The sequence below is a fragment of the Ambystoma mexicanum genome, chromosome 9, assembly GCF_040938575.1.
Source record: "Ambystoma mexicanum isolate Mex_15411 chromosome 9, UKY_AmexF1_1, whole genome shotgun sequence".
Taxonomy (NCBI): Eukaryota; Metazoa; Chordata; class Amphibia; order Caudata; family Ambystomatidae; genus Ambystoma; species Ambystoma mexicanum.
Genome location: NC_090931.1, coordinates 964,178,280 through 964,198,049, shown reverse-complemented (window position 1 = coordinate 964,198,049; position 19,770 = coordinate 964,178,280). Strand labels below are relative to the sequence as shown.

Here is a 19,770-nt window from a genome sequence, read left to right as displayed (position 1 = left end):
TATTGTGCGCTTCTTTGGGCCCATCTTCAAAACAACATTATCTGGATTCCCTTATGTGAATTATGCTGTTTTAGTTGTTCTGTGCTTAAGAGTTTCCTTCTGTGGTTTCTGGTCCTCTTTTCCTTACTCAGTCTGTGTTTGTACTACTTCGGGAGACTATCATCAGATAAAGAATGTGTTGGAGAAAGGTACCCATTAGAAGAAAAAGTTACGTACCCGAGGTAATGTTGCTTGCCAATGATGGATATGATGCTCATCCCACAGACTCTGCTTCAGCCCTCCCCTCTCATAGTCAGCTTGTAACCGGTGGCCGTTGTACTGCTGCATTGATTCTGGGAGTGGGTAAAACTGGTTGAACTAAGGTCATAGGGATCATAGGACTCCCTTTATGTACCTCAGAAATCCTTTTTTTCAATGTCAAGGACACAGCTAAATGTGTTGAAATCAGTAGTGAGCGGAGGTGCAGTATGAAACAAAGCATTTCTGACTAAGTCTTGTGCATGAGAGGTATTTCAACAAATGAGGAATCTATGGGCGAATTATTCTATCCATCAGAAAGAACATTACCAATACCTTGTTTGTTTAGTGTATAATGCTGTACTTTATAACAATATGTCTGCGTGTGTGTTTGTACTACCTTCTATGAAGAAAACATCAGCACAATGCAGTGGAGTAACTTTGCTAAAAATATTGGGGTGGTGACATGACATCTAAAGGAAAGGGGCCCCTGCTAAATGAGGGGGACAAAATGGTGTGCCACCAAAGTTGGGGGGACCTACACCTTTGTCTCCGCCCCAAAAATTACACTGATGCTGCGGGAGCAGGGCTGTGTGGTGGCTGGGGATGGACCTTTATATACCATGCAGGCGTCTGCAAGATAGCTCAGCAAGACGTGACATTAGAGCAGTCCCAGCAGCACCCAGGTTCGAAACACAATTAAGAGGCCAGCCAAAAACAAAAGTGCCCTTCACCTGCTGCCAAGGAATGGTTTTCAGTGTGACAAAAGTAAGGGAAGGATGGCGGATTTTACCTGAAAGTAGAAGAACGTTGTACCCTGTAGTTCCCATGCACTTCCCCTTCTTGCTAGAAACCAGAAGGAGCAGGTAAACATGTTTAGAGACTTTTGTGTTGGCGTAGGAGCCAAAGCGAAATACCAACATTTGCACTCCCAAAGACCACTTGTTGCCCAAGACACATTTAAGCACCAGGCCAACTGAAACAGTCATTAGTAGACATGCACATAATATACAGGGGTCAATTCTATAAATCAAGGCAATACTAGATCTTCACCCCCAAGGCCAAAGAGGACAGCAGTGCAGGCAGCAGGTGGATATTCTGCAAAATTCCAAACATCCAATGTGGATATGGATAAGGAGTAAACTGGAGTAAAGCAGGAGTTTCAAATATTGTAATACAATTACAGTGTCTCTAATTACGAGTCAAACGCTTATTAAGAAGGGGTGAATTTCCACTAGACTTTTTTCAATCTGTCAATGTTAATTAGTCATTGGGAAAAGGTTAGAAGATGTAATTTTTATAAACAAGGTGCGCTTTGATAAATATGGGAGCATCACTGGGTAAAAGGCACAAAGGTCAGCCATGCTTCTCTTAAATACTTTCAATGTGGCCCATTCGACTGCTTGCACGATACAAAGATCGACTTAAATATCAAATGCATTAGATGTGGAACATGCCCTTGGTCTCAATCCTGTACACCAGAGAAGGGATGCTGCAAACCTGCTAGAAACAACAAATAATGGGGCCTAATCTCCACTGAACAGTTAATGTGAGCAGCACCTATGGTTTTTAAATTACATTCTTATTTCAAATTTACTTTGAATACTTATTTTAATTGCAGATCATTATTGAAAGTAAACCCCTACAAATTTGGAATAGGTGCACATGTCCATGGGTCCCTTCCAGGAGACCTGTGGCCCAACTCAACAAGTGGGAAGAGCTGGGTGCCCCTTGAAATGCAATATCCTGCCACTGAGCCATTATATGGTAAAAATAAACAGAGCTCCATTATAAGGGCCAATATTGCTTATGACCATTGGGCCTCATTGCCCATTTAAGCAGCTTTGGTAAAGGATTGGACACCTTCTCCATGACTTCACTGTGGATGTGACGGTCATTTTAAGGGATGGGAATGGTTATTGTGAGAGTTTTCAGTTTGGTAGACGCTGTGACACTACGCCAATTAAATAGCCGCCAACGTCTGAAGGAGCTAAACTCAGGTTACAGTAGAATTCCATAAAATAATAAAAAAAAATATTATAGTATGGCATCCTAGAACGTGTCACTCTGCTCAATCTGATTTTAATTATGTGCATCCGACCCGCCGTTTAATGTGCTTTCCCAGTTTCCTGCCTGTTATAGATCAAGATTATAGGGCACTTTGTTTTTTGCACATGCCTTGACACAGAGAGGACCACAGCACTTGACAGATGCATTCATCTTATACATGCCTTTGTTTGTAATTAGGGAATATGCTGTGCATACTTTGAGTGTCTTGTGACATGTGGTCCTAGGAGAGTGCCCCCTATTCTGCACCCTGTTGTTGAGTGTGTGATTGATGGACACCAAGAAGCCCCTGGTTCCTCAAAACATTGCTACCCATTCAGGCCCCAGGGTAACAGTCATTGCTGTCCATCGGTTGGGTTTATTTCATACAGTGCTATGTTCTGTTGGTACTACCTTCAGTGCCATCTCAGTAATTATGCTCCTCTAAACTGCGCACACACACAAACACACACTCACACCAATGCTCACACACGCATACACACACACACACACACACACACACACCACACACATACGCATGTACACACACACTCTCACTAATGTGCACACACAGGCACACACGGGCGCACACCAGCCAACTGCAGTCTCATTGATTAGCTGTTAACTGGCATCCCAAACCTGAAGAGATAGAGGGCTATCAATATCTTGATCTAGTCAACAAATTGTTCACTTTATATTGTTGTAATATTAAAAAGAAAATCTATCTACAGATGTTTATTATTGCGGAAATGCATTAGACTGTAGAGCAGCACGTCGTAGGTTCACATGCACATATACACAGAGCAGGAGTTCCAATGTATCGCTTTACAATTGTAAGGGAGTTACAATAAATCTTACCAAAATTATCAACATATTAGTTATGTTAAGATTTGTTATTATAATTGCAATAATTTAGTGAGCATTCTTATCTGCGACTACCTGGCATTTATGATTAAGGGAGCTACGAGTTCTGCATTTCGTACTAGAGGAGTCACTGCTCATCACTCACCGACTTCACTGGACATTGTAGGGGAGGCATGGTATCACAAGTATGACACCGACACAAAAGATACAATTTGTAAAACCTCTATTAACTTCGTGGGGTTTGGAAAAACTCCTAATTTGCCCTGTAACTAGGATGGGAGCTGTCTTGACCATCAAATAATAAAGAAAACCGTCTTAGTTATGTCTGTCGAATCAAAACGGCCTATGCTAACAAAACCGAATGCCTGCCCTAAAATGTGTAAAGGAGGTGTGTATTTAAATGGAAAAGCAGTGTTAGACTAAATGTGGCTGAATCAGCTCTCCTCCCCAGTTTCAGACAGTACGGAATAAGGCAGTCTCTCTAGGCAGGATGACACACTCTGGCTTTAACACTGAAACAGTTTGGAACGTGGATCAAGGCCCGCCTGGCCTTCCACGTTAAAGGCTTTTGTTCCAGTCTTTCCCAAACAATGAAACAAAAAGTTCACATCGGGCACCCTCTGTTGGGCTCCAGACCTTTCACAGTTCAACTGTGGTCCCCCTCTGCCGGGCTCGGACCTTTCACACTTCAACAACAATTGCCGGGGCTCCTTTGCCCAGGCTTTTTACACTTCAGGTCTCCCTCAGGTTGGGCTCAGATCGCTTTTCGGATGCCGAAGACTTTCGAATGTGCGTGGCTTTCTTTACAAACCACTGCAGGACCATTTCGACTCAGAATTCAATGTTCAGTTTTTGATCTCCCCTTCTCTCGGTGGTAACTTTGGTCACTTTCACTTTTACTGTTTATTCATTTGTATCGCTACAAACAATGTACCTTTCACAGAGACATTTGAGTGGGCTACTCCCTTTCGCCGGACCACTCTGTTACTCAGTATTACAAATTCCACAGCTGTCCTTACTTTAATGTTCATTCACAGGTCTGCCTTTCCTCGCGTCTCATCGACACACGTGCAGCCTTCACTTGCGATATATTGTTGCAAACTTCAAGCTTTCTTAGCACACCCCGGTCTCTCAGGTTGCTTGCCAACTCTCCGGCTGTGTGCGGTTCTTTCTTGCTCTTTCGATTTCCAATTCACAAGTCAAGGTTCGTACCACAGGCCTGGTCTCACCTCCCTAACTCTGCCGTTCATTCGGTAGGGTCGCTGGCATCCTTGAAACACAATGCAGTCTTCTATATTGGGATCTGGCCTTCTCCACGTGTCTTTTGCGGCCTTGTGGAGGCAACAACCTCCTGAAGGGAACTCTTGGGGTTTTCAACCCGCTGCTCTCGTCCCTTGGTCCGTCGCTCTGCTCCAGTAGGTTCGCCTTTGCCTCGGAAGTTCTGCTCGTACTCGTGGTCCACCATGCTCTGAGTGTGTCTCTAGGTTCCACCTTTTATACGTGTGAGGAGAGCAAATTGGAATCAGTTGTATGCACTTGAAGTCAAGTGCCTGACTTTGCCTGACCCGATTAGCGGACATGTCCAGTACGATGTTTAAGAGTTAGTCTTGTTACTCTCAGTCGCCTCACTTAGTGTTTTGTGCAGAAAGGGGGGTTGGGACATCGGATCCTAAAAAATAGGAAGGGGTTGGACGTACAAAAAAGGGGGGAATACCGCGTCTCACCATCAGCTGCCTCACCCCCACTTCCCGAAGACCCCTCACCCAGGTGAGGTAGGTGGGATTTTCATAGGGCATAAGGGAGCCATACACTGACCATGCCCTGGTTGCATTCGCATAAAGGAAAGCACCATGCACCTCCGACCACTGGGTCAAGCCAGGATGGGGCGATCATGAGCTTTACACTTTTATGTTCCAACTCTGTTCTAGACAAACTACACATGCAGAACCTCTTTATGTGCAAGCTTAACTTAACCCCAGTTGAACGACAGCAGCACAGGTAGAAAAACTGTCTACTGCCCAAGATCACATAGATGCCAGTGGAACAGGTGTGACAAAGGCATTAGGTTCTATCGCTCTAAACCCCAGACCTTAAAAGTGGGAAAGGAGCCCCCTCTCTGTTCTACTTCAATGCCAATTTTACTTTGAGGGATTGTGGTTTACGTTTTGTCCCAAGGCATGTGGCTACGACAAGTGATTTAAAAAAACCACCTGCTCATTTATAAGAGAGGGCTGACATCCACGGGCGCATGTCAGATGGAAGCGGACCCAATTTTGTATCTAAATTCCACCCATCTTTGTTACCCAAGCGAGAAGGACTACTGTGAGCCCCAGCCAGTCTTGTGTTGTCCAATTACTGAATTGATGAGCCAACCACCCCCCTGCCCCAGCCAAATGATGTGGGGGGGGGGGGGGCAGAAAGGCATGCAACAAAAGTTGGGGGTGACCCGCCCCCACCTATAATTACCCCAGTGTACAATCCTAGAGTTAAGAGGAAAACTCACATCTAATCTCTGCTGCCACTTGGCTGAAGTAGGAAATAGTTTGAACCACACCACCTGCTTCCCTGTGAAATGCAAGACACACCTAGAATTCACATCCACATTAGGAAAGTGAAATTAGAAGACCCTGTGGGAAAGATCTTACAAAATCAAAGACTACACCCCAAATGTTGCTAACAAATGCCTACACAAACTATGCTAAAGCACCAATATTTGGGGTGGTACTAAATTAGGTGTTTGAGTCCGGAATCAAACTAACCACATTTTGCAAGCTCAAATATGTTGAGACTTTCCAAGCATAGTTAGGGTGATATAATATCCAAAGAGTATTGAAATATGTTACCTGGGGTTGGCAGGAGAGGTAGATATAATTCTGGCTAACAAACATGTTAAGGAAACAATTACTTGTAACAAGAAAGGGAGAGCCTTATTTATTTTTTTATGCCTGGAGCGAAATTATTTTGTTGTGTTATATGTAGCTACCTCTAGTTGCTTATATGTATCTAGAATCCAACATTCCTACCCAGTGCTGCCCATAGTTAAGTTACATAGTCATTAGCCCTCATTACAAGTTTGCCGGTCTGGAAACAGTGCCGGTAAGCTTACCGGCACCGTTGTTTCCGGACCGGCAAACTACGAGTCTGCTGGCGGGTGCCGTTCCGCCCGCCAGGTCTGACCCTGGCAGGCAGAATGGCACACGCCAGCTGACTTTAACGGAAGCACCAGCACTGTTATTAACGGTGCCGGTGCTTCCATGGTCCCCATTCCCATGGAGTCCTATCGGACTCCATAGGAATGGGGATCAACATTTTACCGGCGCCTGACTTACCAGACCACCGGCAAGTCAGGTGTCAGTAAATCATTACGGGTCCAGCAGCAACCTGACTGTTTTTCCAGCACGGTTTCCGCCGGACTCGTAATGAGGGCCGTACTTTATTTTAACTTGTATCAACTGATGTAGTGAAAATATATTAGTTATGTAATTTTATGAATGAATGTATTAAATAAATTTGAATTCGAATTTTCAAAATGTGGTTTGCCCAGCCAGGCTTTTCCAAGGCAAGCGTTTAGGTTGATAATATTAATTTTACACAAATAAATGTCATACATTGACCATAGTGTACACAAGTCACCTTTTCAGAAATATTTAGTCATTCTATAATATTTTGATTTCTTCAATTTTGCCCTTCATCTAGAGTTTATGTTTCATTTAGGCCATATTGCATTGCATCGTCCGTATGAGGACGTAGAACTCTCTGCAAAATTTGATAGAGGTGTTTTTTGCCTTCATGAATAAGGCTCCTCGTTTCATGGTATTTATTTTTTTCAACATTTCCATCTGTATGTGTTCTGAGAAACATGAGAGCGTTCTCACTTCATTCTCCCCAACATCCTCTGCTCAGGTGGCCAGTGAAGGGCCATTGCTTTTGGATCCCAACCCTGGGGGCAGAGATGTGAGGGAAGATCACCTGGGTAGGGAAGACTTGAGTGGGATGTAGGGGGAATGTCCTTGGGTAAGACACAGTATCCCCCATTTCTATTGCATGATGAACCCTCAATCCCAGCCGCCGTTAGGGATACTGTTACTATTTTCCCTCTGGCCAGGATAACCCCAGAAAACATTATCAATATAAAAAGACTAGCAAGAGGGAGAAGAAGAGGAGGTCCACCGACAAGACATGGCATCCCCCTTTTCCTTGTGAGAGCAAACCCCCCCCCCCGCCTTTATAGTCTATTGTAAACTATTTCCACCCATTTCACCTCATTCATACCATTATAGTACTGGGACGAGGAAGAGGTGACTAAGAGTAGTGCACACTAACATGTAATTTCACCACTCTAGTACTGACACGAAGAAGAAGCATGCAGACTGGTGTAAAGGTCAGGCATGTCCTGAGTACTCCACTAACTATGGTCAGGCAATTGTACCGGAGGATTCACACCTACAACTGAAATTAACTGGTTGCAGGTGTATAAAAGGAGGCAAGACCAGAAGGAGACAGAGCAGCAGGGGAGAAGGCGGGCCGAGCCTTGCCGGATGAAGAGAGAGAAATCCTGTGGAACATGAGGTGGCCAGGGAGGGTCTAATCAGGACGCCGGCAAGAACCCGAAAGAAATTGTGATGCCGGGGCTTGGAGGAGCCGCGTGAGGGCCAAGGTGTTGGGAGCCTCACCGGTCAATGCCTACAGCTGGAGCTGCGGCCAGAGGAAGAAATCCAACAGCTGTAAGTCACTGTCAGCATCTGTGGGAAGAGAGCAGAGCTGCTGGCAACCCAGAGAGAGAGCAGAACGAACTGCAAGCACAGCTTGCAATCCACCGACAACGTGTATGCAGAGCAGAGCAAGAGAAGACAGCCGCCTGGAGGAGATGACAGGGACTGGTGAGTGAGAAAAGAGAACACTCGAACCAGGGTGCTCCTGTGGGCTGCTGAGTGGCAAAAGTGAATTGCGAATGAATGAAAGATACTGTATACCTGGGGTGCACAACATACGGCCCGCGGGCCAAATGTGGCCCTCCATCCCGCGAAATGCGGCCCGCCAACAGTGTTTACTTTTGTAATGAGATACGGCCCACTTCAAGCAGTTGGCCCCATTTCATTACATAAGTAAACTGTTTGACAGGGACTGTCTGCACCTCTTCCCAAAGCGGCTATTAAGATGATCTTTATCTCCTTTACAATGTATGCCCCCCTCCTTTGTTAAGAATTAAAAGCAGTCTGAGTGAGGGGGGCGGGAGAGGGTGCATACATGGTAATGGAGATAAAGATACAGTTAATAGTCGCTAATTATCAAAAGACGGGGAGCCAGCAGTCTCCCTTGTGTATTAATTATTGTGCGCCAATGTAGGGCATTTAACCTATGCAGTCCAGTTTGCTGATGCCTCAATAGAGAGGCAACATTAGAATCTTCAGAAGTGAACGGGAACTAAAAGACAGAGGGGTGGGAGGTGGGCGGGGCGGGGTCGAGAACACGCCTTGGTGCATCCCTTCACAATCACATGCCAAGGGGCACTGCTAGGCGTGCTGTAAGGGGGTTGCCGTGACCCCACAGCAACCCAAAGAATAAATAGGACATGGCACAAAGCAATAGCACCAGTTTTAAAACAGAAGTGAGTAAGAAGCGTATTTGTTTATTACGTAGTAATTCAAAAGCGGAACTGTTGCATGAACTAAAACATGGCATTGGGTGCCAGGCGTCCGCGTGCTTGGCACTTTGGTCCATGGAGGGCTTGTCTCAAATGATCAGTACTTCTTGCCCATTGTGCAGTGGGCTACATCTCTGCCCCAAGCCTATTTGAGCTTTGCCCCCATGTTATATGCAGTGTGTACGTTTGTACCCTTCTTAACGGGTAAACAAAAGCAATACATTTGATAAAAACAAGGCCATTAAAAAAACAATCATTGCAAGAATTGTGATTTGAATCCAGCTTCTGCGGGTGCCAGCCTTTCCGATGCGCCCAACCCCCATCACAACCAGTGGTGTGGCCGAGGCTGGCAGAGGCGCGCGCAGGTGGTCACACGTCATGCCTTAGCTCAGTAAGATCCTGCGCATTGGCAGCAGGCATTGCATCCAGTGCTACCCACCTGCAGAGGTGCCCAATGCATCCAAACCCCGTCACAACCAGCGGTTCGGGTCTGTATGGGTATGTATGCATGGTGTATGCTTGTTAGTCTGTATGCTGGGGTGGGGTGGCGGGGTTCAGGTCTGTATGGGTATTTATGCAAGGTGTATGCTTGGTAGTCTGTATAGTTTTGGTTGGGGAGTGGGGGCCACGAGGTATAGTGTTTGGCTGGGGGTGGGGGCATGGGGCATAGTCTTTGATTGGGGAGCAGGGGCATGGTGTTTTGTTGAGGACTGGGGGCCACGCAGCATAGTGTTTGGTTGGGGGGTGGGGCATGGGCCATAGTATTTGGGTGGGGGGTGGGGGCCATGGGGCACAGTGTTTGGTTGGGGGTTGGGCCAAGGGGCATAGTGTTTGGTTGGGGGTTGGGCCAAGGGGCATAGTGTTTGGTTGGGGGTTTTTGGGGGCATGGGGCATAGTGTTTGGGTGGGGGGGTGGGGGGGTGGGGGGCATGGGGCATAGTGTTTGGGTGGGGGGCATGGGGCATAGTGTTTGGGTGTTTGGGTGGGGGGCATGGGGCATAGTGTTTGGGTGGGGGGTGGGGGGCATGGGGCATAGTGTTTGGGTGGGGGGGCGGGGGGCATGGGGCATAGTGTTTGGGTGAGGGGGTGGGGGGCATGGGGCATAGTGTTTGGGTGGGGGGGTGGGGGGCATGGGGCATAGTGTTTGGGTGGGGGGGTGGGGGGCATGGGGCATAGTGTTTGGGTGGGGGGGTGGGGGGCATGGGGCATAGTGTTTGGTTGGGGAGTGGGGGCCATGGGGCATAGTGTTTGGTTGAGGGGTAGGAGGCATGGGGCATAGTGTTTGGTTGAGGGTTGGGGGCCATGGGGCATAGTGTTTGGTTGGGGTGAGGGCCATGGGGCATAGTGTTGCACTCCAAGAGTGAACCCAATAAAGCTAAAACAGGCACAATTAGGAGATGAACATCCTTTGCTTTTTGTGGAAACCTGACTCAACGAAGGCCATACTCCTCTTTGCCAACCCAAACAGCACTATAGCAGTCCAAAATAACGGAATGTCCAATCAAGGGTCAATAAAATATATATACTTTAATTAAAGACAATATGCTATAACTAAATCGAAATAAACAGCAATGGAAAATGTGTAGTATAAAATGTAAGTTTGAAATACAAATAGTTACACCTCAAAAACGTATTCTTTTTCCATGTGTTTAATGAAAAGGAGGGGGTTGAAAAAGCCGTCTGCCACGCCACGACCCGCCGCGCCTCTCGCCCCACCCACATTTACCTTTCGGCCCACTATAGGCTTCACGTAAGGTACTGTCGGCCCTCTGTCAAAATCAGTTGTGCGCCCCTGCTGTATATGATACAATGAATCTAAATAAAGAGGTTGTGATGAATATTACGAATCAGAGGAATAATGAGCAAAAGGAATAAGAACTTTGAACTATTGCATACCAAATTAAAATAAATCTTTTGACAACGCTTCTGATAATCCTATCAACAGTTGAAAAGTTGGTGTGAACTATACGTACAGTATATTAAAAACCAGGAATTAATTGAAAGCAAAGAACACATTTACGAATTGCAATGTAAAGCAAATATGCAAGTGTGGTGAAGAGAAAGGAACACTACGAAATAACTGTATGAAAAACCCCATTGTGGCAAAGTCAAAAGACTGGCAAAGAGGAAATCATGTTTTGGCAAAGCCAAAAGGTTGGCAAGGAGAAAGCCAAATGAGTATGGACCAGGACATAGAGGCTGTTACAGAAGAATCTGTGTGAGCAAGCAAGCCTGGGGTGACCGGTTGCGTGACCTGTGATGGGTGGATTGTGTGGTCCGACAACTGCGCCTAGACCGGGTATATCCTATCTGTGAAAGCCAAAGAAACATACAGAGATACAGAGACTAAATTACAGTGCATGAAAGAGATTGCTGAAGTGAAGCAGGAGAATGCAATCTGTGTGAACTGTCAAAAACTAGAAGGAATGTAAAGTTAAGCTGGAACTGGTTTTGAATATCAAGAGACTGAACTAAAGTACAAGTTGGCAAGCTGAAGTCTTGGGGAAGGGAAACCTGAGACTATGAACTTTGTGGCTGTCTTGAAGAAGGGAACCTCGAGCCCTCCTTTTGGAGCTGTGTTATCTTCTTGGGGAAGGCAACTCTAAGACTTTGTGGAACGGTTTTGAACTTGGGGAAGGGGAGCTGGAAAGCAAGCCCAGAGCTGGAAGAAGCTCAGAACTTTATTTGGAACACTGTTTTCTTTTGTTGCTGACATCTCAACACATTGGGCCTCATTACGACCCCGACAGTAACCGTGCCGGTAAAAACGGTACAGCTGCCACTGGATTCTATTTTTCCCCGCACCTGGCTTTGGGAAATTACTGCAGCATCACAGCCCCAGCGGTCCCGGAAGCTAGGCGCCGGAAAAAGTAATTCCCCATTCCGAATTGGAGTCCCTTAGGACTCAATGGGAATGGGGAGGACGGAAGCACTGGCAACGTGTGCAACAGTACTGGTGCTTCCATCAAGGTCTGCGAGCGGGTGCCGTTCCGCCCGCCAGGTCAGACCTGGCGGGCGGAAAAGGCATCCGGCTTGCAAACTTGTATTCTGCCGGTCTGGTAACAACGGTGCTGGAGAGCCTACCAGCACCGTTGTTACGGGCCCGGCAGGGTCGTAAGGAGGCCTATTGTTTAGTTTTAGTTGTGAGGGCAAGTATAGGTTTTGGACACAGACAGACTTTAGTTGAACATTATTGGACTCAAAACTTCCTTAGTTTCTTTAGGTAGAGAAATTGCACCTTGGCATAGGGTTAGTTAGGCCTTCAAGCATCCTGACATTTAATAAACCATTTGTGTTTGAACTTTGCATCTGTTGTCTGTGTCTTGCTTCATGATGCCTTCACAGTATCCATATTATCTGTATTTATACACATTTATTTTTACTCATTAAAAATAAAAGTTGCAGCTAGTATTTTTCCACATACATTAAAATGAAATAAATATAGCGCCTCCTTACAAGTATGGCGGAGCAGGAAAAAACAGTGGTAATGCAGCAGTAATTCTGTCAGCACTACATTACATCTGTATGACTGCACTGCCGTATTACAACTTTGGTGGTGAGGCAGAGGAAAAACCTCCAGCAAAATGCTTGAGGTAATTCAGTCGTCTTTCTGACAGAAATTGGCGGAATTACCACCGGTGGTAATTCTGCCAAAAGCCAATGCATAAATGTGAAGTAACAACGCCATAATACCACTGACAATCCAGCAGTAAAACCACCAAACTTGTAATGAGGCCCATAGTGCCAAGGTGCCTATAACGGGATATGCTCGTAGAGTTGGGTTCTTGCACAACAAGCCACAATTCCTTTTAACCTTTAAAACAAATGGCCTGCTAGTGCTGCTGGCCAGAGAAACTTCTCTGCAGCAATTTATAAATCTTGAAAGGAAAATAAATTCATTCTTAAGGCCTCTCTGTTGTGTTACTTCCTACAGAAACTGGCATGCAAAGCACACTTGACAACCTGAAGACCCAAGTAAGAGACTTTAACTTGCACTTTATTCCCAAAAAATACTGAAAGGAAACCGTGATTTCTATCTGTATTTATGTGTTAAAATCAGTAAAAACAGAGCCTTATTCATGAATAATCTAGGGCTATCCAATTAAAGCTGCTAAACCTGTTATTGCAACTCATGGCACAAAAAAAGATATCACAGGAATGCGGTTTTATTGCAGGGAAGACCCAGATTGCAAACGTCAAACAGTTTCACTATGTAGATATCCGATTTACCTCTAGCTTAAATCATATCGGACACATGGGAAAATAAATAACTCACATGGCACAAGCCATTGGTTAGAGTCTTTGGTTTTGATGCCAAATGTAAAGTTCAACCGCATACATATATGATCAGGGTATATAACAAGGTAAAACAGCAGGTCATTATGGCAATGGCATATGGGGTTTCAATAGTACAGCAAAGCCGGCCGATACCAAAGGCCGAGATAAAAGGCCTGCACTGGTTTCTGCAGCTCCGCTGCAAGAACATCCCCTCATGGGACCCCTGAACACCCAACAGCATGGAGAAGGTGTCCTCCATTCACTTCCAGCAGGCCCTGAAAAGATGGCCGCTGCCATCACGAGCACAAAGCCTGGAGTAAATATGGTTGCCTGTGATCATGGTGATTGGCCAGGAGGAGCAGAAGAGCTCTCCGCCCTCCTGAGCCAGAAGGTGAAGCCGGCCGATACCAAAGGCAGAGAAAAAGGCCTGCACAGCTCTCTGCCGCTCCGCTGCGAGAACATCCCTTCATGGGACCCCTGAACACCGAACAGCATGGAGAAGGTGTTCTCCATTCACCTATAGCAAGTAGGGTCTGCAAAGATGGCCGCCGCCATCACGAGCACGAACCCCGTAGTAAATATGGTTGCCTGTGATCATGGTGATTGGCCAGGAGGAGCAGCAGAGCTCTCCACCCCCCGACCTGGAAGGTGAAGCTGCACCATACTGAAGGCCAAGACAAAAGGCTTGCACTGCTCTTTGCAGCTCTCTGTTGTTCGCCGCAATGACCAATGGACGAGCCTAGCCCGGTGGTGGCTATGAGTCTCCAGGCGGTAGGTAAGCCCGTCGTACTTCAGTGTACTGCCAGCGCTTATATTGCTGTGTAATTGTCTCATGCAGCTACACCACCAGCGACACTCCCCAACCCCCTGTCCGACCACTTTCCTCCCTCCCAGAGTCTCAGTCGGAGCATCCAGGTGGCCCTATAGCACAGTACCGTAATCTAGGGCCGACGCCAACCTGCAGTTTGATAGCCATAACACCGGTCCACCATCTGTGCTCCCACCCAGCCCGGCGTTGACAGCAGCCCATTTAAATATCCTTCCCTCTCCATTGCTACCGCCTTACATGATATGGCCAACTAACCTCGCAAGTCTGTTACGGCCCTTCTTTTGCCAGAACGCATTCGCACCACACCAGGCCATACTTCTCCAGGCACGTCTGTTCCAGGGCGCCCGCGCCCCGTACTAACCTCGAACAGACCAACCCACATGCTTAGCGCCCGACTAACGCAAAGTTCGCACCTCAATGAGCATGCGTGAAATAAGAAATCTAAGCTCACTGTACTATCCCACTAACCAGCCCCCCTCTCCAACTTAACCAGGGCTCACATTGTCCCGTCAGCCCACACTGTGCAGCACTACTAATCATTTGCCAACCAAGGGCTCAACCCCAGCCTCCATCTCAGTAAGGAACGCAAGGCTATGCTCTAGGCCATTCAGATTCACCCCCACCCACCACCCAGCATCCACCAAAAGGAGAAACACACAACTTAGTGCCAGAACTCTTACTAGGCACTCCCCTATCGCCACTAAGACAAGACATCCTATGACCTTAACAAGCAACAGAGTAAAATACTTACTCGCCAGGAAAGGGAAAACGGAGTAAGTTTTCCGTTTCCATGGCGGCCATCGGATGTGGACGCACTGGGGACAGAGGTTTTCCCAGCGCATTCGCTCCCGAAAAAGGAAAAAAAAGGAAGGTAAGTGGGGTTGGGAGGGGAGGGAGGGGATAGTTTGCAGGGGAGAGGGGTGGAAGAAAGAAAATGCGTACCTGAATCCCCGGCGGGGGACGATGGCAGCCTCCAGCCAAGTGGAGGCTCGGAACGGGGATTGCCCCATTTCGAGCCTCCTCATTGGCTGAGGGCTGCCACACCCCCCACTGGGAACAAAGGATAGGAATCCCGGCCGAGGGATTCCCGGTCGTGTAAAGCCCCGGCGAGGGCCAATCAGAATGTTTGTTTCATTCTGATTGACCCTTGCCGGGTACTAAATAACAGTATAGACCTAATTCTATTCTAAAGGGGTTAAGTCACAAATGGGTTTAGTTAGCATTGGAGGTGAAGTGGTCTACCTGATGGATTCCCGTGAAGAGGCAACAATCGCATACTTAATTTCCTGACACAGTTCCCCCAATGTTCTCCATCCCACCAGACAACAAAGAGACTGTTCTCCAGAGCCACTAACCATAGTCATGCTACTTCCCTGCAGATGAGCAGCCACACCTCACCAGCTATTACATGGGTAATGCACAACCAAGTGTTGCTGGGCATAGTATGGACACACTTGCACTATATGGATGAAGGGGAAGCAGCTGCAGCACCAGGAGGTTGATTTGTTTTGTTGCCTCTACAGGGCTCCCATTATCAGATCGGTCAAGTGAGCAAATCAGCCCTTTGTAGAGGCATTTCTGACTACTATCGGCTGCAGCAAGGGCTACTAAAAAGGCTCTCATCTTGGTTGTTCCTGGGGACCCATCACAGGACATCCTGTAACACATTACTCAAGGCCTGAAAAAGGTTGATCATGTTGCACTGAAACTGAAATCAATGACAACATACCAGCCACTGGAGTGACCTCATGAGTAACCAGGCCTTAGGCACTAGAGGAACGATAGAGGCCATGAGACCCAATAGGTGAGGAAAGGAAGAGGCCAGGTCCTGGCTCTGGGATTGGAAAAGCTGAACCATCAGAATATTGTTTTAAAGAATGCCCTCGGGAGGAAAGACCCTGCCCCAGCGTGTGTCCATAACCAGAACGATATAGCAGAGCATCTGAGAAGGTGTGACCTGGACATTTTTTAAATTAAGGGAAAAGCCCAGGTTGTGCAGAAGATGACTAGTGTGGTACGGGTGGGCTGACATTAGCAACAAAGACTGCGTACAAATGAGCCATTCTAGGGAGGGAAAGATGTGAATCATATCTTTCCTGAGACAAGCGACTGCTACAGCCAACCGCGGGGTGAAATCCCTATGGGCGGAAGACAGGCCAAATGATAGGATTGCAAACTGACAGTGAATGTTGCCAATCTCAAATACTTTCTGTAAAGTAGGCATCCTGGAGATCCAGGTACTGAAGGATCGGCCAATGTGGCCCTTTTAAAACTTCTTCAAGTGCAATTACAAGTTTGAAAGTCTCTGATTAAGGATGGGTTGCAGACCCCTGTCCTCCCTTGGCATAAAAAAAAGAACACAAAATAAATAAATACCCAATCAGAGAAGAAAAGGTGGTGATTCTTAGAGTGGGAAGCCGACACCCTGAAGCGAGAGTGGGGCAGGGGTTTCCTTCAGGGAGAAAAAGAGTGACAACTGGAAGGAGTCACTAGAACAGGACCGTCTGCAATGCTTTTTCTTAAAATTCTGCTAATCCTGTTTCTAGGGACTAGACTTCTCCTCCCTCCTGGACCTTCTTTGAAAATGACTCCTCCTTCAAAGTGCAAGGCTCCAATAAAGCCAAGGACTAGATGCTGTCTTTGCAACATGCTCCTTCATGGCTTGTGGGTGGATGGATTGACAGGAGTCACACTCCTTAGTTTCATGATCTGGGCTCAAGCACCAGAGACATGGCTTAAGGGAATTCACAGTTATTGAAGAGCCTGAATCCTGAGGACTTCATACTCAACAAAGGGAAGGTCAAATTTAGCAAAAACTGTGGTATACTGACTGAATAATTCTGAATAATTTTATGAAGCCAGATTTGTACCTGGAGAATAATGCCAAGATTAGAAATGTATAGCACATAATTTTGATCATTCTCAATATCTCTGCCTTATCACTTTTGCATCCTCAATGTTTGTAGTACAATTATTTTTAGGGAGTAAAAATGTTAAGTCGTGTTCCCAATGGGAGTATTTTAAAAGCGAGTAAAAATAGGTTCTCACTGTAAAACAGAAATGTTTTGTAATTAATATTTCTTTGCACAAAGGTATTCCTGCACATTAAGAAGGTACCTTTTTACCGCTTCAGATCATGCAGTTATAACAGAAGAGTTTCTGTAACTTTGCATGTTTGTCAGACTGTGTACCCAACCTCTCACGCTATTTCGCAATGTATGTGACTTGATTAAGAAATGCCAATAAAAATATGTTATAAAAAGAAAATAACAGAAGAGTTTCTTCCTGTGGCACCCATAATTTCTACTGGTCCAAACATATTCATACAGCTGTGTGGATGAAAGCAGGGAACAGGCTCCTGGGTGGCTTTTCCTATTTATGTTAGAAGTAATTTTGCTCCCTGTTTTTATTTTTTGTGAGTATTTGCCTATTTTTAGGGAGTAAAATTGGCCGATACAACCTTTATCTGTAGAGCTGGGAACACTTCTACATTTCAATCAGGTCATTGTACATGATCACTACAAAATAGCAACACCCTCTTAATCCCATGAGGAAATTCAGAAATCTAAATATGCTGAGTACCGTTGTATCAGGGAAGCATTTTTATTTTGTACGTTCTAGGACCGCACCCTCCAACCAGTGAATGACTGGTTACATTTGTACAGTTCCTCTATTTCCAGAAAAGAGTTAATTTTAAATTCAAACTGTAAGACATCCCCAAAGGTTACACAAATGAAATGAAGGGACACACTACATATAAAACTACAATATACTATAAACATGTAACATAATGAACACAATAGCATATATCATCTCTTTCCATCTACGTAACAGGTGTAATTAAAACCCCAACCCCATATACTCTTCAACAAACAAAGAAAGAAGAAATGATGAATTAACTCTGTTAAATCAAATTTGTGACCTGCGGGTGCTCAGTGATCAATCTTACATACTTCATGCGATAAAGTCCAAGTTGAAAGGCTATGCAGCTTTTCTCTCATCAACACATTTCCATCCAAAATAAACAGGGTAGTGACTTGTAAAAACATACATTATTTCTGCTTGTGAAAAGACCATCTAACCTTGTTCCTATTTTACCTGAGATCTCGGTCCTCTTCACCATGAGCATCTAAATAGACAGATCCCCAGAGGCAGAAGCGATGGCCACGAATAATGATGATGACAGATGCATTGATCAAAAGAAAGATTCCTGTTCCTGCTCCACAGTTTTGAGAGTGCTAAACAATGTTTGAAAAGGAGGTAAAAAGTCAGATGTTCCATAATTTTTTTTTAATTATAATGCACAAACACAAAGCATTTGCTGCCTCCCCTTCATCTGCTAACAGAGCCCTTCTAGGGATAATTTAAAATACAAACCTCCAGAGTGTGTACGAGAGCTGTACAGCAGTGAAACTAAAATATGAAACAATCTGTCTAGGAAATCAAAAATATAAAAGAGCTCTGACTCAAACTAAACACCATCACCCTAAACCTATTTATTTTATTCTTAAAAAACGACATAACCAGCATTTCCAAAATGTGTGAACCAGCACAAGGTTGAAGAAAGTTCTTGTGGCAGGAGGTAGACTGTGCCACATGTTACCATCACAGACAGAAAAGGGTTGGCTGAGGGCAAAAAACGTTGTGAAGGGGGATCATAAGTGTGCAGGCTGAAAATCAACCCAGGATGGGGAGGAGGTTCATAGGGAAGGAGGTGGGTTCGAAAGAATGGCATCAATGCTTACACGCCTAGGTCATGGAAGGTGACTGTGTCCCCACAGGTGTAAACCTCACTGTGACTGTGTGAACAAACCTGTAGTCAGCCCTAAACATGGATCTCATCAGAAACTGGACTCAGGACATCAGGTCAGATTAAAAATAGGATACATTGAATAAGTTACTTACCTGTAACTCTTGTTCAGCAGCATTGGTATCTTTCGTAGATTCACTTGCTGTTCCAACATTCTCTGTTATAGGGCTGGGAATCCTCAGTAACATTAAGGCAGTTTATATTTAAATTTGAAACTGCAATCACTTTAGAAGTTCTCTTACATTTTGTGTCATATTGCCCAATAGCCAACAAGCAGAGAGTCCCTTAGCTCCTCTTAGCTCCTCCCCCAAAGGCCAACTTCACATTTTAGCAAATCGCACTTGAAAGTAGCAATATGAGCCAAGAAGAGACATAATTGGGGTAGGAGGGAGAGTCACATGTGAATCTATGAAAGATAACAATGCTGCAGAACAGGAGTTACGGGTAAGTGACTTATTCCTTCTGCATCATTGGATCCTACATAGATTCACATGGATTTTAAGCAATACACGAACACACTGCGCCGATAGATTAACTATTCAAGAGATCTATTTAACCAACTAAACAGGGAAAAATAGCAGACACATGTTTCAACCTCACAGTCTTTTTCCAGGCTGTATACAAACACAATAATTAATACAGTGCCAAAAAATGATCACCATCATGGAGAGACCAGAAACAATATGAATGAGAATAATACATGTTGTTCAAAGTAGGGCGTACAATTCAGGAATGGAGAGAGATGAAAAACCTACAATGTGATCAGACAATAGTGATTCAACATGAAACACAAAATAAACCAGAAACAATTAGTGAGAAGCAAAAATAAGAAACAAGACTACATATTCAACAGAGATTCAACCAAAAAGTACCAGGAAAGGAAAACACACAAAAGAAAAAATTACAATCATGTTAGAACAATTGAAAAACCCATTGAAAAAATGCATTATCTTATTGCTGCAAATAATTACACATCAGCCATTGCCACGCCCAAAATGTCACCATGCATAAGCATGCTTGGAGGAGGTGCCCCCACATCCACATCATAACCAAAGGTGCCTAT

General features: G+C 45.3%; 1 protein-coding gene across 5 annotated transcripts in view; it reads right to left on the bottom strand.

The window, feature by feature from the left end:
* Window positions 1-19,770, bottom strand: part of UBR3 (ubiquitin protein ligase E3 component n-recognin 3) — a 2,710,065-nt gene that overhangs the window by 61,143 nt on the left and 2,629,152 nt on the right. For all 5 annotated transcript variants that reach the window (XM_069616177.1, XM_069616176.1, XM_069616178.1 and 2 more), the window contains one exon: window positions 17,996-18,135. In XM_069616177.1, the coding sequence (XP_069472278.1) occupies window positions 17,996-18,135 (140 nt within the window). The remainder of the gene's footprint in view (window positions 1-17,995; window positions 18,136-19,770) is intronic.